Genomic DNA, 25,507 nt, shown 5'->3' on the forward strand with positions numbered 1-25,507 from the left:
ACAAACAATACCATCAAAATTCGAGAGCAAACTGTGTCTTTCAATCTGTTGGAGCTCTTCAATAGAATTGCAGCACTGCTTCATTCGAGAGAGAACCTTTGCGAGTATCTCAAATATGAATTAGCACGATGACTCCCTCTATTTGAGGTGTCAATGAGAAAGAGTGCTAAATCCACTCTTTCGACTGTAGTTGATATTGTTGAGTCATGTGTAAGAGCAGCGCAAAATTTTGTGTCTGTAGTAGATGGAGGATTTCTTCATGAAATGGTTTGGACCAAATCGGACACCTACGATGCGATATGTGAAAAGTATGTGGACTTTGTACAACGACGTTTTACTCCATACGGTGGAGTAGTGTTTGATAACTATACTTCTAAAACTGTAGACTACTAAGAGTATTGAGAAACAGAGGACAATGTCGAAAATGTCTGTAACCATCGCCAATTACGAAAACATGGAGGCAACAACAAATCAATCTGAGTTTTTACAGAACTCTGAGAATATGCACCACTTATTAACATGTTGAAGTCATATTTTAGTAAGATTTGGATAACAGTGTACCGAGCGGATGGGGATGTTGATATTCTAATTTGCAGAACGGCAATAGATTTTGAGCTGAAATCATAGTTCTGTTGCAGTTGTAAGAACTGACTCAGACTTTCTACCCATTTTAATCGCTCGCGGACATCCTGGAACGTTATTATTTTTTGTAAAGCTGATAATGAGCAACATTGAAGAAAAATACTCACATTGGCGAAATACAAAATACTCTCTGATCACTGAAGGACTGTTTCCTTTTTCTTCATTCGGCCACTGGATGTGATGCCACATCAGCGATCTTCAGAAAAGAAAAGTAAACAACCTATAAGCTACTTCAAAAGGATAGTGTGCACCGATCTTCTGTTTTCGCCTTTAATGAAACCACCTTACACTATATACTGTTACTGAAATTGGAGAACTTTTCCTGCTACGACTTTATGGAGCTGGTAAAGCATCCTCACTAGACACTCTCAGAGAAGTTCGGAAAAAGCTTTCTTCTAATTTTCAACTAGCAAGTTTACCAGCAACCAGTGCGGCTGCCTCTCAACATTTCCTTCGGGTTTATCCGCAAGTGCAACAGTGGTTGGGAAAAAATATGGACCCAGCTGAATGAGGATGGTGCGTCAAAGAAGACAGACTCTCTCCTATTCTAACGAGTTTTCCACCAGGTCCTAAAGAAGTACTTAATTTGATTGCCTGCCATGTAAAATAACTCCTCGCAAAGCTTGTGATGTTGAAACCTGTGAATATACAGTAAGCGTGCCAACCTTAATTATTTTAAGTTTTGCTCCTTTTGTGAAGGAATTTATTGTATAAACTCACAACTGGATAAGGAGTCTGATGAGGAGGATGACGATCAATCGTTTTACCTATCATCTTTGAATCCTTATTTTATTTCACACAAGTTTATTCAAACGATGTATGCTGCTTTAAACTATTTCAAAATACTGACATGTTTAGCTTTGTTAACATTCATGCATATGCTTCACAAATGAAATGTTTCGAAGTGAAAATGTGATTTTGACGATTTTTTTAAAATGATGTTCACATTTTATACAATCTAGCGAGTACCGGGCGAACTAAATATAAAAAATGATATTTAACCATCAGTTAGTGCTTTTCTTTTAAATCGCCGCTAACAGCTAGGCTCACAACGGAGTAAATATCTCGAAAAGTTGTGATCTGATTTTGATGATCTTTTCTTTAATATGCAGCTTATAAAACACACAATCGAAAATATATGAACATATTTTCACGATTTTCTAATGGTTTAGGAGCTTAAACGCAAAATACTACAGAATGCCTTTCTCAAATGCCGAAATTATCAACTTTCATCACGAATGACCATTTTGGCTGTGATTTTATTTAAATGTATTATATGCCAAATGAAAGTGCAGTTCCTGCAGAGTGAAATAGTGTTTTCTAAATTGAAATATCTTTATTGGCTTTCCAAATAGAGGCTGAAATAGAAAACCAGGCGCGTATGGGATGTCGGCCATCTTTGACCGCCATTTTGAGGATGAAGCTGACATGGGATATTTTGGGACTTTTGAGGTCTCATTGCATTTGATACAAAGAGCAAATCATGAAAAATTCAGCTTTTTTAGATTTTTTCAGCTCGACGAACTATTTTTACTGGGCTTTTTTTTTTTTTTTTTTTTGTGTAAATAGATAGGTAGAGCATTATCTCTGCTGAGTTCATTAATGGAGTGAACCCTGTTCAGATTAAGAAGATCGGGGTACTTGTTACGTCCGTTAATCCATATGATAACTCTTGAACGAAACATCATTTTTCAATTCTGTTTTTTACAATCTAGAGGAATTATATCTACCATGTTGATTAATGGAGTCAATCCCTTGCAGTTTAAAAATATGGAGGCAACTTCTTATCTTCCTTTACTCCACACGATAACTCCTGAACAAAAGCCAAATTTTGCATTTTTGTTTTTATGCAATAGATAGCAAGAACGATTATCTCGATCGAGTTTGTTAATTGCATCAATTACGTGCAGTTTAAGAATATGACGGCTACTTATTTACTTCTTGCTTGATCGTTTTACTGCCTTTACTACTAGATTTGATTGTTTTGTTTTTGCCCATTATTTTGGTAATGTGGAAAGAAAAGATGTTATAAAAATACCTAGGTATATAAACTAGGTTGTTTTTTGCTATTTTGATATAATGTTAAAAAATTGAACATTTTTCTTCGTATTCTTTTTAGAAGGGGGAAAAAATGTCTTTCGTAAAGAACCACAACACGTTAGGGAATAGCTTGGGATAATTGATTTAACAGGTGATTAAATGATGTATAATTGAACCAAAGATAATTGTATGCATCTAATAGTTTATAATTGGGAACTCGGACAGTTGATAAAGGGATAATCGAATAATGGATAATGAGGTGATTGGATGGTGGACGATTCCATGATAAGTGGATGAATAGTAAATGATGGATGGCCGGGTGCTTTATAACTGTATTTAAATGGATGAATGATGTTACTTTCGCCTCCCCTTCACTGGTATTATTTTAGGGGCGATAATTTCTTACATACCAGTGAGAAGAAGCGAGTTCACTCACACTCCTTTGTGAGTGAAGATGTAATATGATTAGAAATGTTTAATCATTTAATTATACTCATTGTTTTAGGTGTCTCAAATCGTCCTATTAGAATACACGATTCGCCAATACATGCAACATTAAATATTGAGCAAGACTGACCTGCACGTTGTAACTGGAACACTTTGGTATCAGCGGCGTTAAACCTGGAACTCTCTGCGGTTGTTGAGATTGCAGATTCTCACTGTTCTTCTAGGTGATTGATGTACTTAAATCTGACTGTCTGAGAATGATATCTTGACTAACTGACGGAACCTCTGGTTGGACTCCACTGACTGGCCAAAACCAACTCCCTGGCGTGAGTGACTTGACTGATTGACCTGAACTGACCACGAAGCATCCAAATCTTAATATTTTATACGAATTAAACATTTCCTTAATTCATTGTTCTTCTCATTTTAGAATTGGTTCCTTTCTTTATTAGTTCGACATCAGATGGTTTGTCACCTCATGGCTTGCTCAATATGTCTGTGTCAGATGAAATTTTGACAACTCGTGATTCTACTAAGCGTTCTTTGAAAACACACTGGAAGTTACAAAGTCAGTGTTTTGTTGCAGTTTGTGCTACAACATATCCATGCGTGTGCATTTACATTCTTTTTGAATATAATGCTTTCGTATTGTTTTATCTTTTAAATTTCCTTCCTTGTTCCCGGTGCATTGACCTAATTGAACATTGTACATTGAACTTCATAATTTTTACGATCACCGAAAATCAAAGTGATACAACAGTTGCACTAAAATTACAAATCGCTGAGCAAAGCAACGTTTATTTATAAAATAACAAATGTGTGACAGTTTCGCCAACTAACAGAACATATTGGTTTCATCAGACAGTGTCAGCGTTGCTTTGCTCAGCGATTTGTAATTTTAGTGTAACTTACTCAAGATAGCAAAGCTAGTATGGAGCAGTTAAATTTGATGTTGTAAACTATTCATTGTAGCTTTGGAAAATTTAGGGTTGCTAATAAAACTCCAATTAGCCAAAGCAGTATATTGTTCAACGCCAGTAATATTTTGTTTTCGCCTTTGGTTTAGGCGCATAAATGTATGATTTCCTCTGTATATGGTTTTGCATACACGTGGCATGGACGTTAAATTTTGACTTCTACGCGATGTGTATGTAATTGCGCATACATTTATAAAACGAACGTGATAGAAGTAAAACATATTGTATGTGTATGTAAAATCATACACGCGGCACTGCACAGGAAAATGAAATGAAATCTTTGAGTTTTACGTCCCACGGTTATGCCGGTTAGGCTAAAGGAGACGGTGATAATGAGAGATGAGTGAAATGGTGGAATGAAGAAAGTGGGAGGAAACAGGAGAACCCGAGAAAACCCACGAGCACGGTGTTTGTCCACCACAAAGTTCACTTGGCGGAAGCTGGGATCGAACCCAGGACCCCAAGCACCAGAGGTGAACGCTCTACCACTGAGCCACCGTGCCTCCGGCACTGCACAGAAGAGCCGTGTGTATGAAGTTCCGTTAAATAAATAAATATAGATATATATAAACCGAAGCCATTTTTCCACAAGGAAATGGGAGGTCCTTGATTGGGTTACAAAGATACGGTCGTAAATTAGTAAGTACGTAGAGGTGCCTCCTCTTCCCGTTTGGGGCAGCCCATAAAAGCATAAGAATCTGGATTTGAAGCTTCAAACTTTCTTGACTTCGACACCATAGGGTAGTGAGTACCACGCCTTCACTTCAAGTTTTCATTTAATTGGTACTGCATGTTTTTAATCACAGAAACTGCTTTGTAATGAGGAAATAAGTAAAACAGAAATGAACTTAAAAATTGAATTAAATGTTGAAAAGTTAATTGTGTGTGAATGAGTCAAAAGCGCAGTGAAGCTTCTAACGTGTGACTCGACTGGCAGTTGTGAATATGTCTGTCCATATGTTCCACAATAACCTACCAAAACTTATCCAATTTTAATGGGCTTGCAAGGTACCTTACTTGAAGCTATGTAAGTAACACTGTTGTTCGAGGTTCCAGTCTATCAACAACAAAGGTATAAAATTAATCCTGGTGTACACGTGCATATGTATACATTAAAAAATAATTTTTCAGTATATCACGTATAAAAGTAATTCGATTGTTATAAAACGTATTGTATGTTTTTTTTACGGTATTTCGATTATCCCTATTGGTTGCAATTGGAATCGACCAAGGCTTAATTGGTAAAACGGGGCTCAGCTCCTCCAAATCTCGGAGTTTCCTTATTTAAACAATATAAAAAGATAATTTTTGTCGATAAGATTCGGCAGAATAATTGAATACATTGGCTGCCATATTGATATATTTTTATTGAAGCTTCACAATCATCCCCATTGCATGCAGTTAAAATCGGTCAGGAGGGAAGGGCTGAATTTATTCCCCTCTGAAATAAGTTATTTTAAAACCTAAATTTTGCGTTAACTTTCGTGTTATTCGATTTTTCGATTATTTGATTCTTATATAATATGGTGTATATATTTTGAGTCTTTTCTGTTTGGAATTAAAATAAATCAAGAATGATGGTGAGTTGACCCTAATCAGAGATGAACTACCTCTTAGTAGTATTTCGTGTATTATTTCGTACGAAATAATTTGATTTTAGTGAAAAGTGGCGTAAATGTTTATGAGAGTTTCCATTAAAAAAAAAAAAAAAAAAAAAAAAAAATGCTTGGAACTAAAATGTATAAATGGCTTGAGATTCTTATGGTTATCCTCTATACTTTGACGATGTGACAACCTCTCGTAACCATAAAAATATCATTTAACTTGTTAATATGTATATTGTAATGTACCGCGTACTACTGTATACAAACAATGCTGTGTACTCTTGTTTGTAAACATCACCATATGGATTTACTACACATCACGTGGGATTACTACGAGCAGCAGACTACGGACCATTGGCACCTCCTACAAAGCACATGGCGACAGGACAGCAGCAGCGCCACCACCATCGTGGAGGCTTATAAATTCAACAGCAACCAGCGGACCAATACCAGTTTTCTAATGTCCCTGCTACTGATTGATTCGGAGCATTAGGAAAACCTAACCCCAAAGCCTCTAGTCTGCTTCGGGACTCTGGGCTATTCCTTTCCTCCTTGCTTTGCCTGCTTCGGAGCCTTGTGACTTCTAACGCCATCACTGCTTGCTTTGGAGCATTGGGATTTCCTTCGCCACTCTACTTAGTCTGCTTTTGGGGCTCTGTAAAGATCCTGTCCTCGGCCACACGGTCAAGGACTACTTAATTTCAACCTGATAATTTAAAGGAAAACAACTTCGTAGTATTTTGTGTAAATACTGTTATATAGTGAATTTTTATAAATAAACCGGTAGTGGGAGTCAATTCCGGACCTTGTTTTATTACCAGCTGTACCTACAGAAGGTTTTACAATATAATTTACACATTAATTAAATAAATTTGTCTTCGTCGTTTAACTAAATTCAGTCCGCCACACACACACACACACACACACACACAAAAAAAAAATGCTGTTAGTAAATTCATGTAATCTATGTTTAAAAAGTAACTGAGCGTGCTAAATGTTGCTATCATGAAATTTTCCTTTCCCATCGTATCAAATACTCAGTTTCTTATATAATGTTATTTGGAACATTTACAAGTTCTTAGAGCTCACAAAATTTCGAAGTGTTTTACATTATTCCGTTTTCTAAAAGAGATCAATGTATTTAATTATATGTTATGGTTTCGTCAACCTAAGTTAGCAGCCTGATTTTAATAAAACGACGAAAACAACTTTACTTATCTCGAAATTTTCCTTCTTAAACTGTAAATACATGTTGAAAAAAATAATGTTCTTCTTTCCAGATAGGTTATATACAGATGGTGATCTTTATAGTGCTTTATCAGTTGCCTTTTCCGCTCAGTCTGTTTCAATAGAAATAGTGAAGATTCTTTTGGAAAACGGTGCAGATGTTAACGAAATGACTCCTGATGGCTGTTCATACTTATATAAGGGTAAGTTGTTACGTTACTTTTCTTTATTATGTGCGTATGTAATAGCCCAATATAAAACACACTTAAGAAGTTTTAGCAGGATCGCCACTTCTTATTGAAGGAAGAAAAACTTGACAAAGAACTTGCTTCCTTCAAGCTTCCAAGTGTACAGGTTTACTGCTTTAGAACACGAGCTATTGTAATTTCGTCGGCTCGGGCATCTTTTTACTAAATTTGAACCACAGTTTAAAAAAAAAAAATCACAGGAAATTATAACTCTTCCACAATGCACCGCTACTTTGTAACACTACTGGTTCTTAATAAGTATTTCTTGAGCCACAATATCTATAACAGAACATTGAATTGTAAATATTATTTATTTACGAACCGTTAATTTCTTGTACATCAATTCTTCTGAGAACCTAATCTTTCACTTAACAACCTCTCTTATTTATCTATCCAATTACAGTAACTAAGGAGCAATGATAATCTTTACAACTTCCTTTTTTCTTCTTCTTTACAAAATATGCTCCGTTGTCGCACCTCTGATCGTCTTTCTAATACCGGTACAGATAAATAATAGTACAACAGTACAATCCTATACAACATACCGTTGTATCTGGCGCCACGAACATGAATTTCGTTTATTTATTAACAATAAACGAAAAGAATCCTGGACCGTACGAGAAAACACATTTTGAACAACCCTTGTATATATATAAGATTACATTTTATATCAATATCATATATTAATCGCATAGTTAAGCATATTCTTTGGCCTCACATTATAATATAAATAACAAGGTGCATCAACAGAAAAGTAACTATAATAATACGGTCCACAATTATTTTTAGATTCACTGGGATATATTTACTATAATGTATATAGTTTAATTCATGAAATTAAGCATAATTGCACTGAACTAAATATAAATTCGTTCTCTAATAGAATTGATCCAAATGTAAACACGGAATAAACATTCAACGTAACTATACATATAGAACACATAAAGGGCTTAACGAGAAATTATAGTGTTGTGAACACAATAAAACAATATAGCATACATTAACATTGAAGAAAATAATTGTTACACTAGAAAAATAGTTGAAAATAAAATAACATGAGGAGAAATACAATAACTAAAAGTATACAACTATAAAATATTGTGTTTATCTCGTTTTGAGATTGAGTTTCCTCTATTATACATTATTTCTATTAATTTTACTTATGATCTCAGGAGGGACTACATTTTTGACTAAGTCCATTGAGTTCCCTCTATTATACATTATTTATATTAATTTTACTTATGATCTCAGGAGGGACTACATTTTTGACTAAGTCCATCCATTTCTTTCTAGTATTTTCGGTAGGCTACCATAACTTTATTTCATCGACATTTCGTAATATTTCACAAATTACATATATTTTTAACGTACATTTTAATAATAAATTGGATAAAGAACACATTAACCATAGACGTAAGCAAAGGTCGATCTAATACAAATCTGTCGGACGCCTTTTTAATGGTTCAAGTTATTCGTTCAAAGGGCGCATTTAAGCAGCATTGGATAGCACAATCTATAGTACTTCTTTGTCTTTCACAGGATGTTACCATATTTTGATTACTATTTACAAAACTCCTGCCATTTGCAAAACGATTTTGTGCAAAATTATGGTAATTGTTATTACTTCGATTATAATTTCGGTGATTATTTCTGAAATTCCTATTACTATTTCTACCATTAGGTTGAGTTGAATTACCGGTACTATTTAGATTACACGCTCGTTCATTAAAACGACGATTGCCATTTCCTTGTGTGTGGGAGCTATTTCCATTCTGTACACTTATATTGCGCACATGAGCATAATTAATAGGATTGCGGCTAACATTACCCTGACCTCTATTGGGATTTTTGTTGTTTTTCTGCATTAAATATTGACTCTCAAAGTTCTGCACTAGCATGACCATATGACTGAAATTGACACATTGTGCAGACATTAACATTTATTGCAATCTGAACGGCAATAGGATGCGAATTGAAGCAATTATACGCGATTCAGGATGATTAGGATTTAGAGCTTTTAATTCGTTGTATGTCGATACTACAAATTCTGTAACATTCTTGTGGCTTCGGGGATCGAAAACTTTGGTACGTAATAAAGCATCCCTGTTGGCAAGCATAAAGTCGTTTTCATAATTGGATAGTAGGGCAGCTTTAAAATCTGAATAAGCGTGAAGGTTTTCTCGAATGGCTTTGAACCATGTTAAACATGGAGGTTGTAGGACGTGTGGAAGTATCTTCAAGAATTTCGACTCTTTGATGCCTATTAAGTCGCATTCATCCTCAAACTTCTCGATAAATACTCGTGCAGGAATATCATCAGGTCCACCGCTAAATTTGGTCAATGATTTTACCTCGCTAAATCGCAAAGGTTTGTCATTATTATGTGATTTTGAATATTTATCGTAACATTTTGACTTCTTACAGGATGAATATTTCTTTCTTCTTCCAACTTCGGTACTACCTTCACTATATCCCGAAGACTCACTATCCTCCAAAACTCGATGAGATGTTACTGGTTCTGGTTCTTTAAAAGGAGACTGATTTCTATACCCACCATCATGAGAGATTACTGATCCTAATCCATTATATGCAGCCTGATTTCTATGTCCACTGTGGGACTGATGTCTGCAGCCTGATTTCTATGTCCACTGTGGGACTGATGTCTATGTCCACCATCGTGCTCTTCCTTAGTAGCATGGTACCACTCTTGAAAACAATTCATATCCTCTCGAAGTTCTCGGATGTGAAAGGTGTGTTCGTTAATTACTGATTCCATGGCTTTAACCACATCCTGCATCTCAGTGTAATTTTGGGATACTCGTTCCATCCTTTGGTCATACTGCTTAAATCTCGTGGAAATCTGTTCCTCCAATTGACCTTCTATTGTACATTGTAATTGATCCATTTTATCTTGCAGTTGTTCCTCAATTTTATGTTGCAATTGCTTTAAGGAGTCCTCCAATTGTTGATGGGTTACATTTTGAAATTCCTCAAACTGTTGTTGGGTAACCATTTTTTGTTGGAATTCCTCAAATTGTTGTTGAGTAACCATTTTTTGTTGGAATTCCTCCAATTGCTGATGGGTTACATTCTGAAATTCCTCAAATTGTTGTTGAGTAACCTGATTCTGTTGAAGTTGGTTCATTTGGCATGATATCTGCTTTAAAAGATCCGTCACGGTATCAGGAGCATGACTACCACTTTGCATAGGTCGCTCTTGGATTTCTTCCGTTTCCGACATACCTCGGTTTATTCGTTTACCACTTCTTAGTATAGTGACATAAATATTGGGCTCAATTGTGCTCGTTGTTACTCTACTTCAGAACGATACACAAACTCCCGGTATGAAGGCACCATTTAATTATGTAACACTACTGGTTCTTAATAAGTATTTCTTGAGCCACAATATCTATAACAGAACATTGAATTGTAAATATTATTTATTTACGAACCGTTAATTTCTTGTACATCAATACTTCTGAGAACTTCCTAATCTTTCACTTAACAACCTCTCTTATTTATCTATCCAATTACAGTAACTAAGGAGCAATGATAATCTTTACAACTTCCTTTTTTCTTCTTCTTTACAAAATATGCTCCGTTGTCGCACCTCTGATCGTCTTTCTAATACCGGTACAGGTAAATAATAGTACAACAGTACAACCCTATACAACATACCGTTGTAACTTGACTTACAATTTTTCACGAATAACTTCCTTGTGTGATGAAGTAAGCCTGAATAATTAACTCTTATTAAATACTGTAGAATATTTTGTTACACAAAACGCCTGTACTCGACGTAAAATTGTTAGCTTTTTTATATATTCGTCAAGATCGAGACCACCTAAGAGTTTCTCTCGCTTTCAGCCACACACCCAAGACAGTGAACAGTTTTCCACTTATTTTTCTTCTTTATGGTAATTCCTTCCAACAGCAAGGCATACAAACCAATGACAGTTACTTGAACATTTGTAAATACATTTTAACTAAATAATCACAAACATGTTTCTAATTTTTCAGAAACAAATAAAAGCTAAAGAGAAAACCATGGTCAAAAATTACATAAACATATGGCAACAGACACAAACGTGATTAACAAACAAAACATTCAAAAATTATAAGGAAAAACGGAACGCTACAAGATTTGTGGAAAATATTTAAATCTTCTTTCCCTTAGGAAACTATTTCAATGAAATTATAATGATAAAAGTACAGAAAATACTCTACTTTTGACACCAATTTTGAAACATTCTACCCTCACAGAATATTCCCTTTAATCATATTGATATGATTAAGAAAAAAAAAAAAAAAAGCTTGAGGCGGGTACTATGTTCAAAAGTTATTTCGGATTGATCACCCGTTTTCCTGACCCCAAAAACTTATGAATTCAACACTAATATCAGTCTTTTTTGACATATTTTTTCAGTCCCTTCCCTTTCTGCAGATGAGGCTTAACTGGACTTAAATGGGGTTGAAAGCGTCACTATTCATTACAGCGACCCTAAAAGCTTTGGATTGCACACTAATATCAGTCGTTTTGGATTATTTTTACGTCACCCTTCCCAACTCCCACCCCGTGGGGTGTCTTACTCCAACTGTATTTTAGTTGAAATTACTCCAGACGTACCATAGTTACTCTAGGGCAGGGGTGTGCAACTTGGAACTGTGGGTGGGCCAGTCATAGAGTACTAATTGGCATCGCGGGCCAAAATGTTGCTATATCATTTTTACGACAGTTTAATAGTATTGCATTCAATGATGGAACAAGTTCATCGTAATTTACACTACAACAATGCAAAACAACTGTTATAATTGTAACCAAAATATTTATTCACTAAAGAGGAGCAGAATAGTGTGTTTACTTACAACAATTCCAGTGAGGAAACTTGACCCCTCATTTCCATTTCTCAGCCTTCAGGGGTACACGAGATGTTTCAACGTTGAGATAGTTTTCAAGGTGGGCACTTTTATCCTTGACCTCTCAATGGATTTGACCTGCTCCATGTGCGAGAAAAGTTGCTCACATAGATATGTGCTACCAAACAATGTCATGGTCCTCATGTTGAAAAGACTTAAGTTGTAGTACTTGCCGCATGGAAAGTATTTCTCAAAAATCTTACAAGCAGTTGTTCTGGAATATCGTTTTCAAAGCAATATCCTCGTGAAATTCAATAACAGGGCTCATAACGAGTCACTTTTTAAACTAAAAGTTACTTGAAGTTGGTCACTATTTTTTTTTTTTTTTTTTTTTTTTTTTTAATACTAAAAGTTACTTTTTTGGGAGGTAAAGTGACTTTCGTGTGATTTGTGATTTGCATTGGCAGTTCTCTAAGAAAAATATAATAATAAATGGAAAAAGGCAGAAACTTGTAACTCATTACTCTTCTGAAAGCTTCAGTACTTGCTGTCATATGTGAAACAGTCAGCTTTATTCGCACTTCAGCTTTTATTCTTTCTAGAGCACAGTGGATGGTTGGTGGATGCTTAAGCTCTCAAGGTTTGGTTGAGAACCCTTCTGTGTCTATTCTTTCTTCTATCATAATAGTCTTAGTTTTCTCTCGTAATAGTTAACGCTCCGCTTAACGTTGTGTGTGTGTGTTTGTGTGGTTCATCATGTTCGTCTTGTGTTATGTTTCTTGCATGTTCTTCTTAAGAGTAGATAATGAATTTGAATATTTCATGGCTTTGAGAACTCTTAATGCTAAGTTAAATATAATTTTGGATGAAGAAATTCGGAAATAGGCCAGAACTGGTTCCATTTACTCAGAAGCTTCTTACATCTGCTAAGTCTGCTTACCGTAATTACAAAGCATACTTAGAAAACCTAAGAAAGGAGGAAGCTCAAAAAGAAGTAAAGAGGAAAAGATGAAACAAAACAACAAAGAGAGAGGTGATGGAGAAATTGACAAAGGAAAAAAGGGGCATGATGAGATTTTGGTCACTTTTTCGTGTATTTTTGGTCACTTTTCAACTATTTACAAGAGACCAGACCACTATGAGCCGTGCAATAAGCTCTATCTGTAAATTGTTAGAAGTACTACTAACGTCAACGCTTAATGCTGATGAGAAAATGCTGAATTGCACTTCCTTCGTACTGAAGTCTCTAAATCAAACATTAATTCTTCAAACAAACCTGGCAATGAGTTTGCATAGAAAATAAAAATACAGAATGAGTTATTAGACTGCAACAGGGTTGGAAAGTGGGAGCACTTTCATTCTTCATTTGATTTTCCCATAGTTTTAGCTTCGTTTGAAAGTATTTGGCAATTCCGTAAAGTTCATGTGCCAAGTGACAGGTAATATCCACAAGAAATACAAGGCCACGCAACTACTTTTCATCGCATAATTGGGACATAGGTTTCCTTTTCATGTCCAAGGAAAGTGCCAACTCTTTTATCAGATTATAAAAACGCTGCAGCATCTTTCCGTTATTCAACCAACGTACTTTAGAATAGTACATCAGATCTTCGTCCTCTGTTTCCAATTCGTCTAGAAAGGTTTTAAATTGGCAGTGATTGAGGCCTTTCGACTTTTAGTTTACATAAAATCCCACTGTATTCATAACATTGGCAAATTTCAATGTTTTGGCAGAACGATTCTCCTGGTGTACAAGGAAGTCGTTATGAGTGTGCACACACACACCTACGCAGGCGAGAACAAAAGGATCGAACTGCAGTGGCTATGAACCGTTAACTTTTTAGTGAGCAGAACTCGAGGTCGATGTTGTCGACTCAAGATTTTCTCGCTTTTTCTAGCAATCTTTATACCGAGAGAAATTTTCCTCCAACTACCTGCGAATGTCAAGTGCTTATCTTCATGGCATTGCCACGTTTTGCACTGCGTGATTGATGGAGAATTCTAGTTCACTCGTAACAGATTTTGTAAAAAAGAAAAATATAATAAATATCATTTTCAATAATTGATCAGCGGGCCGCAAGACAGGGTTAGGCGGGCCGGGTGTGGCCCGCGGGCCGGCTGTTGCACATGGCTGCTCTAGAGTATACTTTCATACCTTTACATCCAAATGCATATACTATATATACTGATGGACCATTTAGCTTGATGGGATCTCAGTAGCTCAGTGGTAGAGCATTCACCTCTAGTGTGGGGTCCCTGGTCCGATCTCAGCTCGCGCCAAGTGAACTGTGGTGGGCAAACACTGTGTGCGTGGGTTTTATTAGGGTTCTCCCGTTTTCTCCCACTTTATTCATTCCACCATTCCATTTATTTCTCATCATCACTCTCTCCTTTAACCTACCCGGCATAAACGTGAGACGTAAAACTGAAAGATTTCATTTTTTCGTTTCATTTATCTTGGTACGCCTTTTTAAATTTAAACTAATTGTCAAAGAACGTTAAATTTTTTTAACTTACAAATATCGGCAGGGGGACATTGTTTGACATATACTGTGATACCACTAGGTTAAGAGTGTAGCCAACCCAACATAAAGTTTTGTTTTATTTTTTCAAATGGCACTACGTCAAGTTATTAGGCACTTTAAATCTACTGATTAAACGAAAACATATATATATTATATATATATCATTTATTATACAGTGTAGCAAACTAAAGATGCTACAGTATAACGAACATCCAAAGTTTGGTGACCTCTACAATAGTAATAACGCAATTGAGATAGGGGGGTCGATGGATACATAAGTACTTTACTGTCTGATTCTATGAGCATGATATGGTGGATTTCAAACAAATAGTAACAGAGTTGCAAGGGATTGAAAATTTAACTTTTTCAAAAGCCTTTATTATTTAAAAAAAGTGCTTAGATAAGAACCTAATCTAATCATAGAGATGGTTTTCAGTAGATGTACAAATCGTAATGCTGGTTATAGCAATTAGACATCTCAGACCGTTCTGGAGATATAGTAAATGCTGGTAAGAGTTTGTAACACTGCTTAAAATTATGTAATTTCGAGAACTTGTAATTATACCTGCCATAAACTATTGTTCGGATGTCATAAAAGTAAGGGAACACAACAACCATTTTAAACAATAGGAGGTTTTACTACTTTTCTTCACATCTCCAAAGCGATTTGTGACAGCAAATTGCTGTAAACGTCATTATGATCTTATGTCTATTCAAAAACGGTCTACGTAATTAGATTTAGGATTTAGATTTCTGGGCTTTCAGCATCTAAGGCCATTGAGCCCTTCACGTTTTGAGAGATGACGTCCCTCGGTAAGCACAGTATCCGGGGAAAGGGAAGGAAGAAAGGATTGGGGAAGGAAGGAAGCGGCCTGGGACCTATAAGTTAGGTACTACCCCGGCATTTGCCTGGTGTGAATGAGGAAAACCCAGGAAAACCTCATTCAGGGTGGCTGGCCTGAAAAAGCGTTTTACACTTTTTTGACCGAGTGCCCCCACCGGAAATCGAACCCGGGACCGCTCGGTCTACGTAATTAGATGTGGTACTTATCTAAGCACTTTTATGGAATAAAGTCCTTTGAAGAGTCAAATTTTCAGTTCCTTCTAACTTTGTTAGTACTTGTTCGAAATACGTCATGACATAACCGTAGTATACGGCGTTAAACTAATTTGAATATCTATTGTCCCATCCATCTCATTTGCATTATTACTGAATTTGAACTTTAATGCTATCGAGAGTGTGACTAGTGTGACTATTCATCTCAGCGCCACCGAAAAGTATGAATTCGACACTAATATCAGTCATTTGGGATTATTTTTACATTTTATTCCCTTTCCATCCCGTAGGTGGGCTAACGGAAGCTAAACGTGAGCATAAACGGCATTGGAAGTGTCACTGTACGTCTCAGGGATCCCGAAAACTATGAATTCGATACTAATATAGGTCATTATGGATTATTCCCTATTTTCAACGCCCTCGTCGGGGCGATAGGGTCTTAGCCCACTGGGGCACTACTTGAACATAAAGGGCATCGGAACTGTCACCTATCAACTTAGGAACTCCGAAAACTACGGATTCGACACCAGTATCGGTCGCTTTTGATTGTTTCTACATGTCATTCCCATTGTTTCCCCTTTCCATTGTCTTTTCAAAGAGTGTCTTGGTTCCCCTTCAAGAAGTACAAGACAGGACCAATTTTAGGAGAGAACGATCTATCTAGTCTCGGTAGATATGCAGGTAATCTTCGTTAAAGGAGATCAGGTGTTCCTTGATGTGCTAAGAGTTAACAAAGGGCCAGAGTGTACATGTAGAGGGAGACCAAGTAAAATATTATTTTGATAAGGAATCCTGACCAGTTATCGAAAATATTTGAGTCATGCGTTAGCCAGGCACACCCCTTCCCATTCTAACAGGGTTGCATGGGTCTGTTGCTACATATTTCTGAGATTTTGGTCCATTCCTCCAAACTTTTTTAATAGCGGTGCATGATCCAATTGCCAAAAGTCTTTGGGAGGAGTATCTAAACCAGGGGTGTAGGGCATGTATTTCTCAATTTTTTGTCAGGGGTACGTCTCGTATTACTGACCTTCATTAATTTCACTATCTTACTGGGAATTCTAAATTTGTATAAGATGATTTAACTGTCTCTTTACTAAGTGAGGTGTGCGCACACCCCAGTACTGTTTATTTTGTTGTTACTTAAGTAATAACAGGAATAATAATAATAATAATAATAATAATAATAATAATAATAATAATAATAATAATAATAATAATAATATTTATTCAGGAATGGTACTTGATTTTTATTATTTATATATCTATTAAACAAATCTAGAAAAAAACTTTATTCATTAAGTTGTCTTATACAAAATTGGAGTGGGGTGTATGTATATCTTAGCAGCTAAAGCAAGAAGTATTTTCCAGAATTATCACTAGATGACTATCATGTTTATTTCTATATAATGTTTTATGTTAATATATTTTTTTAAAACATTCATTTACTCTTGATGGTTTGATTCGATGTAAGGAAAAGTCTGGTGTTTATATCTATCTATCAGGGTCTGATATACAGATGGTGATCAGAAAAATGGAAACATCTGTAGTTGGCATCACGTGAGATGTGTGGGTTGGCAGTGGTGTCGTGGCGCCCGCAGCGCCGGACCGCTGGTGGTGGTGTGTTAGGTCGGGCTCCATACTACGTCAGGCGCAGTGGAACAGCAGTGTCCAGTGGCTGCAGCAGACTGAGGTAGTGTAAAATGGGAGACCTCTCAGATTTTCAAAGAGGGCAAATTGTTGGTGCGCGGTTATGTGGAGTGAGTGTGACGACAGTGGCTACTGTGTTAGGTGTGTCGCTTGGGACAGTGTCGAAGGTGATGATGGCCTACACAACACACGGAAAAACCACATCGGGGAAGCGGAACAGTGGGCGGAAGAAAATCATGAGTGACAGGTCACGCCGGGTATTAAAGCGCATTGTCACGCAGAACTGTCGTGCCACTGCGGAGCAAGTGACGGAGGAACTCAATCAGCACCTTCCCCACCCTGTTTCGATAATCACAGTCCGCCGCGAATTACATGACATGAACTTACGGGGTCGTGTTGCACGGGCCAAACCGCTCATCAGGGACCATAACGCTTTCGCACGCCGCAGATGGTGCCGCGACCATGCAACTTGGACCGTTGAGGACTGAAAACGTCCGATATGGTCGGATGAATCATCCTTCACCCTATTCCCAACCGCGGGCCGTGTTTGTGTGTGGAGAACGCCCAAAGAAGCTTATGATCTGCAGTGTCTCCGCCCAACTGTGAAACATGGCGGCGGCTCGGTGATGCTGTGGGCCGCCATATCATAGTTTTCATTGGATCCTGTGGTCACACTTAGCGGACGAATCACTGCCAACGATTATGTCACAATTTTAGGAGACCACTTGCATCCTATGGTCCGGATGTTGTTCCCGGACAATGACGCCATCTTCCAGGATGATAATGCACCCATTCACACAGCTGGCGTTGTTGCAGTATGGTTTGAGGAACATCGGGATGAAGTTCAACACCTCCCCTGGCCCGCCCAATCCCCAGATCTCAACATAATTAAACATCTGTGGTCCGTCTTGGAAACACGACTCCGGCGACGATTTCCACCTCCATCCTCTCTCACAGAACTGGCCGATGCCCTGCACGAGGAATGGTGTAAAATTCCACTTGCTACCATTCACGACCTCTATGCCTCCATTCCACATCGCATCAAGGCTGTTCTGAAGGCGAAAGGTGGCCCGACACCATATTGATCTGGTAAATTGCAATTTCGTTCAGGTGTTTCCATTTTTCTGATCACCATCTGTATATATATCAGGGTTTTTAAAAAATCATGATTTTTTTAAAAATTAATTTTTGTTAATTTTTTTGGATTTAAATCGATTTTTAAAAAATTTAAATCAAATCATTTTCCTTGTGTAATTCGTGTCACAAACTGAAGAAAATACACTAGGAATTGGAATTGAATGTTAATTACAGGGGGGTCCTAACTAGGCTGAGACAACTGGGGCCCGGAACTCAGGGGGCCCGCAGGCTCTGACTTAAATAAACGGAAAATGTAAATACAAGATTGAATCTGTCAGAAAAATATTTTTAAAGAAATGAAATTAAAAATATTAAACCGTGGTAGTGGCATTTGTAGGAATGGGGATGCATATTTTATTCCCATATGTTATTATTCTTCCCCCACACATCCCTGCTTGAAACTTAATGTCTGTGTTTTTCAATGAAGACTGTCCTGCGACAACAATGGAATAGTTACGTTGCCCAATAATTGACCAGCAAGACATTACTTGGCTTGGGAGCCACATAACTCCTGTTTAGAGGTCAAGGGGCGGAGGTAATTATAAATAAATAAAAAAAAGGTAATTATGTGACCTACATTTTAAAGGATCTGGGGAGGGGGCCCGCGAAACCTTGCTACCCTCTTCATTAATTGTGCCATTTAAGTGGAAACTTTCCAATTTTCGAAAGTAGAGAAACTTTCTAGATAACACTAAAACTACAGGAGCTGAACACAAAGCAAGTGAGGACCAAACTAGTTATTTTCTTCCGGTGGGTGACGAGTTTTCGGGGGAGTCACGAATCTGTGTTAAGGAGAGACGAAATCGGGTCTTTCCCTATGCTCATTCAAAACGGGATTTCCCCTCTGCATGAAACTCGTGTTTTCATGCCCTGTGATATATAGTTGTCTCTCATTTTGTTTGCACCTCGATTGACGCATGCATCGTTTTTCGTTAATACTACAAAAACTTTTTTTGTGTGTACAATTGCTAATGGCAGGCCGTAAAAAAGACTCTGTATGGATTTTGTTCATTCGTATTCCCAGTGGAAAAGGATATCGAGCTAAATGTAAATCCTGTTGTACAGAATTATAAGGTATAGTGTATAGTTGTAAGACTCAAGAAGCACCAAAACTCCTGTAAGGGTCAGGAAAAACGACCTGAAATTTCGAAGAAAGAAACACTTTGATGTGGGACCAGAAAGATTTATTTTGTATTAAGTTACTAGTTAACTCAAAATTCATACTTAGTTACTACAAATTAAAACAGTAAGTTTAGGTATAGTAAAGTAGGGTTGTTGTATGCTTGAAAGTAACGGAATGTAACTTCACTTAAGAAGTTAAAGTAAGCAAGTTAGACCTGATTAATACGTTTACGTATGAAAGTACAGTAGTATAAAAGTGACAGCCTTGAGGCTTATGATAAATCGATAATAGCACCTAGTAAGCAAAAACAGCACAAATGTTAAATAGTAGCAAATGTTAGGTTTTTTTTTTTTTTTTTCCCACGAAACTGGTACGAAAAAGTACCAGTTTCATTTATAAGCATAATCTTATCAAATGTTTTACATCATATAGTACTAGTACGAATATTCTTAATATTAGGCAGTATAATTATATAAAGCATGTATAACAAGATAATAGTAGCAGTGAATTCAGAAGTAAGTGGCTAAGTACCGAAGCCTAAAGAGATTTGTGTACTCTGTACCTGACATGCACTGGTTGAAAAAATAGTAATATATGAAATTTTATAATGTATTTTTTGTACAGACGTTTTAAATTAATTACAAAATATATTACAATTAAGGATTATTACAAAAACATATTAAGGATTTAGGCCAGACAATATTTTTGAAGCCTAAGACATAAGTTGATCTTCTGAACTCCAACTGGTTACGATTTAACTACTGGAAAATATACAGTCTAACTGTTTACATATTTTATTTTGTTTCTTATGATATCAAATTTAGTACCTTCCATCATCCAAATAACAGAACAGAAACGGGATTTCACTTATTTTACTTTAAATTAATTCATTGCAGAATTTGATTTAAATCATTCTACCCTGATATATATTCAGTTTTCTAGAAAATTAGTTTCTGTTATGGAGTGCATTTACATCTTATCCGATAAGCAACGTAACTATTTTAATTTGGTAAAGTATTTAAAGAGGGTTTTTTTTTTTTTTTTTTTTTTTTTTGCCAAGTCTCACAATTTCTGTCCATGAATAATTGTTCAACTATTGCCAAATTTCCCTTCATTTTCTAATACTATTTGTCTGATATAGGATACCTGGTTCAATGTTGACATATTGCGCTTGAAACCACAATGTTGATCTCCAGTTACATCAGCATAAGGAGTTAACCATGTTACAGGAATATTTGCGAAGGTCTTATGTAGAAACAGAATAACATAAGGAAAACATATCATTTATGGCTAATAATTAAAAAAAAAAAAAAAATCCAGACGTAAGATAGTTGTTTTAAGTAAAACTATCGAATTTTCGCGATCCCACTACTCGTCATTAGTACACGGATGGAGGAGCAGGTTTATTGTTTTTGCTTACACATTCACCAATAGTGTTTACATTACATTTTCCTCAGGTACTTTTCAGTTTATTTATTAGATAATTATTCAGTTCTTTCTAAGTATTTTTGACGTTTGTATAATTAATAATAAAATCGAAGAAAAAAATAGTAGCACCGTAACATCTAGGAACCATTACTATAAGATATATGATTTTGTTCTGTATTGAAAGCACATTAAAAAAACAAAAATCGAACCTGTTAATTTCAAACTAAGATGAAAACCTTTTATTTTTCCGTTTTATCTTTAATGAAATCCACATTAATCCTATTGTGAAGATAAACTTATGTTACAGAAGTACCCGTGGCTGCGTTCATGTTAATCAGCGATCAACTACTATTGTTGGTCGAACTTCTTTTTGAGTGTCATGCTTTCGTATGGTTTAAACCTTTTTCCCTTGTCACATAATTGTATAAAAAGTGATGGCAGAATTCAAGGAAGGGAGACGGCACCTCAAATACTGAAAGATCAACTCGAAATATTATTATTATTATTATTATTATTATTATTATTATTATTATTATTATTATTATTATTATTATTATTATTATTATTATTATACTATGTTAATATTACTGTAATTCAAATTCTGTGTCTTTTATTGTCAAATATGATTTCTTTCTCAGCTGTTCAGAAAGGAAGAGCAGATTTGGTGAGTCTTTTGCTGCAACATGGAGCAAGAGTGCGTAAACGAGCATTTTCTGAAGCTTTAATAAATGTAAGAACTTCCCTTTTAATATGTTTTATATAATACATTTTTAATTCTGTTAACATAAAATATGTGGTATTATGAGTAATTTTAGAGTATATAGCAGTTCAAACAGATCTCAATATCAGACTTTATATATATATATATATATATATATATATATATATATATATATATATATATATAGGAGGGAGGGAGATTCTGTCATTGGATTTCTGATTAGTTCAGAATTTTTTTCACTTCCTCATGTAATGGCCTTGAAATAACCCTATTTGCAAAATTCTGTAAAACAGGAATACGTATCTGGATCGGATGAAGCGAGAAAATTGAAAAATAAACAAAATGTCAAACCTGTTATGTGTACTAAGACAGTAGAATTTACTAAAATTATCGAATTTTCACAGTTCCACCATCAATACAGAGATGGAAAAACAGGTTTGTCATTTTGTTTAATCTCTTCATTATTTGTTTAGATAATATCTTTTTCAAGCACCACTCAGTTAACTTCTTTAGATGAGTATTCTACGCTTTTGTGTCTTCGAAATTCCTTCAATTAATAGTCGAGCGCACAAAGTAATATTGGCACTGTAACATTTAAAAATCGGAAAAATGAAATGAAATGAAATTATTTAGCATAATGTCCCACAGTTGTGCCCTTCAGGCTAAAGGAGACGGATGATTAACGAAGTGAATGATGGTGATATATATTTTTTGTGCTCTTCCACCGGGAGTCGAACCAGGGATAATGTACACCAAAGGCGCACGCATTAGCCGCTAGACCAGCATGGAAGGCATTTAAAACCCGAGAATCATTATAGAGAGAGTATATTTTAGTTTATCAAAACCAGCTTTTTTGCATTCGGGTTTATTGATTTCAAATTAAGATGAAACTCTCTGATTTCCTGTTAACATCTTTAGAAAAATCCATTAACCGTATTAATTGGAGAGAAGTACCTCAAGGCTGTGTTCCTATTCTTGCTGGTGAGCGATCAATCGTAGTTATTGGTTGAATTTTTTCTGAGTGTTACGCTTTAGTATGATTTTTTTTCTTATTCGGAATTATTTGTTGAAAGAGCTGCATAGAAAGGTTAAATTGATAGACCAATGTGTTAAGCGTTTTCTCACTGTTCATAATTTCTTGTTGGAAGTCGCGCGAAATACATACTACTGTTGTGAAACTGAATGTGCGCATCCCATTTATTTTAATACAGCCTTCTACTTTTAATAAACTAATATACCAAAAGCGCTGAAATTTTGTACCGTGCAAATATCGGCAGTGGCACGTTGTTTGGCGTACTCTTGTGGTACACTTCTGGTCACAAAATCCTAGAAACCTTTTCAGAGACTAATTCCAAAAGGTTGGACGTAGATCCATCACAATTCCCACAGATCAGTACAGAGAAAGTTGCATTTTTTTTTGTCCGTTCTTTGTATAGACACTAGCTGCAAGAAGTACTTGTGCTGACGGTAGCCGAGCTTGAAGCACTGAATCTTTGTAAAGAACTTGAAGATCAAGGGTTCGAAACTCGATCTTAGATTTTTAAAATTTATTTCTTAAATATGAAGATATGATGAAATAATTAAAAGTGTAATATTTGTTAGTTACACATTTAAAATTTAATGTCTTTTTAAAGTTTTGGTGTTAAAATTGGTGCTTATTGCCTATATATATATATATATATTTAGATAGATAGATAGATAGATATAGATAGATAGATCTATAACAAATACTTATAAGGCTTCTCGGTTTAAAATCTACAATAATCAGTGACACTTGGATGGGTTTGAAATTAGACTGATATAAATGAAAATAAGCATGTAGTTAGAAATGTATACCCAAACTAATTTTATGTCTGATAAAATACATTTCTACTGCAATATATTGATAATCAATTAATCATACAATAATGACAAGTTAAAAAATTATATACTCTCTGCATTAAAGGTAACTTATTTTCTTTACTAACACGAATGTAGATATCCATCACTTACTGTGAAACAAAACAAAAAAAAAAAAAAAAAAAAAAAAAAGAAAAAGAAAAAAAAAGAAATGTGCTCTCAGCTTTATGAATAATTTCCTATCCTTTTCGTCTTTTCCTAAATAATCTTTCGATATGAATGTTTAAAATATTTTCTAATGTGTTAATGGAAAGGAGTTCGAAATTTCCACAAGTAAGAAACAATAGATATCTGTTGTGGCCTAATACAGTATTTCTTACAATGAAAAGTTTGAGACAGCCGTTCAGAATATAAACTGATCATCCGACATTTGGTCAGTAATTATCAGCTGTTGTTTTTTTTTCTTCGGAAAAAACGGTTTCCAGAGAAAAAAAAATCTCAGGGCTTTTGAGTTGAGATTCTCAACTTTCACTCACTCTTTTCTTGAAGAGAGGTAGAGGAAATTGAAGAACTCAAGAAAATTAAGTGAGGTTTATATATTAGGGAGGAGCGAAAATATCAAATTTTCGAGTATCGAATTCTAATAAAGCTCAAATAATAAATTTTTATGCCAGGGACTACTGTGAGCTGATAGATTGGAGAAAATGTAAGCTGTCGCCCCCTCCAGTGCTCGAAAGCTTGACAACATAAACTATCGTATCACTTATGCATGACAAATCTGCTCATGAGTTTGACTTCTTAAATTTTCCATGCCATACTCAGGAAGTTGAAAGAAGTGTCAAACTTGTTATGGAGTCTGCAGGAAAAGTGTGCGGACAAGAAAACAGAGATGGCTACATTAGAGCAACTTTGCTTTCAAGACTACCAATGCCAAAATTTGATTTAAAAAAATATAAAAAATAAAAATCTGAATTCAAGATAACATGCTTGACTAAATCAACATAATTTAGCACACCCTAATTGATAGGAGAGTTGGGTAGGGTGTGGGTGTAGAAATCGAATTGCAGCCACTTTCTCGTGGTGAGTTCTGACCATTTCATGACCAAAAAAAGTGATGACAAATGTGTAAAATCATTATGAAGTTAAAATATATAAAATCACTCACATTAACGGATTATTAACAAACATGATTTCACACAACGAAAATAAAGTACTTAAACATAGAAATGAAGAAAAAAAAAAGTAATTATATATTTCTTGCGTAAAGGTAAATTTTGGTGTTTTTTGTCATCTTTTTCAAACTTTAGGCCGTTTGCGCGAACTGAAGATCCAAAGTGTGAATTAGTTTCGTTATTTTTCCACTGATTAGCAAACATATACGCAACTTTTGAGCCCTATTGGAATTGATACTGGAAAATCTTATTTTTTCGCTCCACCCTATTATACAGGGTGTTACTGAACTGTACCGACAAACTGTAAGAGGTGATTCCTCATATCAAAGTAAGTCAAAAAGTTCCTATGGACCTGTGGGGAAAAGTGTATAGTTTCAGAGCTAGGGCTGTCCAAAATCGAGAAAAACCCAAATTTCAAGAGGCCCTATTTCGAATTCGAGAAATCGTGGAGTGGTGGTCCTTATCACCGTAAAGGAAGTCACGCATACACAATCCAAAAAAGGCATATTTCATTAATGTTCAATGGGTGTGCAGAGTATTTCTGCAGGGTGAAATTCCCAGACATGCCATTAGCAGAATTTTGATATATGCTCTGACTTTATGATTAGTCCAAAGCAGACAGACGATGAAGGCTTGACAGCAGTGAACACGGAATCCTTTGGCGCGATGTCGGAAGTGTTAAGGATCGTCAACAGCACGGTCTCTCGTTCTCGGGAAAAAGCATGCTGCCATGTTTTCTTTCACGCTTATAAGTTAAGAAAACGTGAAATACTGTGACGAAATACATCGCATCACACGTTATTCCGAACAAAA

The 25,507-nt window shown here is 35.7% G+C and overlaps 1 protein-coding gene across 6 annotated transcripts in view; it reads left to right on the top strand.

Annotated features, from left to right (window-relative positions):
- Positions 1-25,507, top strand: part of LOC145686461 (ankyrin repeat and SOCS box protein 14-like) — a 150,709-nt gene that overhangs the window by 48,232 nt on the left and 76,970 nt on the right. For 5 of the 6 annotated variants that reach the window (XM_081759786.1, XM_081759788.1, XM_081759790.1 and 2 more), the window contains exons 3-4: positions 6,991-7,140; positions 21,601-21,692. In XM_081759786.1, coding sequence (XP_081615912.1) covers positions 6,991-7,140; positions 21,601-21,692 — 242 coding nt within the window. The remainder of the gene's footprint in view (positions 1-6,990; positions 7,141-21,600; positions 21,693-25,507) is intronic. The other variant, XM_081759791.1, reaches the window with a different exon arrangement.

This window comes from Thermobia domestica, chromosome 5 (genome assembly GCF_964235325.1).
Source record: "Thermobia domestica chromosome 5, izTheDome1.hap1.1, whole genome shotgun sequence".
In the NCBI taxonomy this organism is placed as follows: Eukaryota; Metazoa; Arthropoda; class Insecta; order Zygentoma; family Lepismatidae; genus Thermobia; species Thermobia domestica.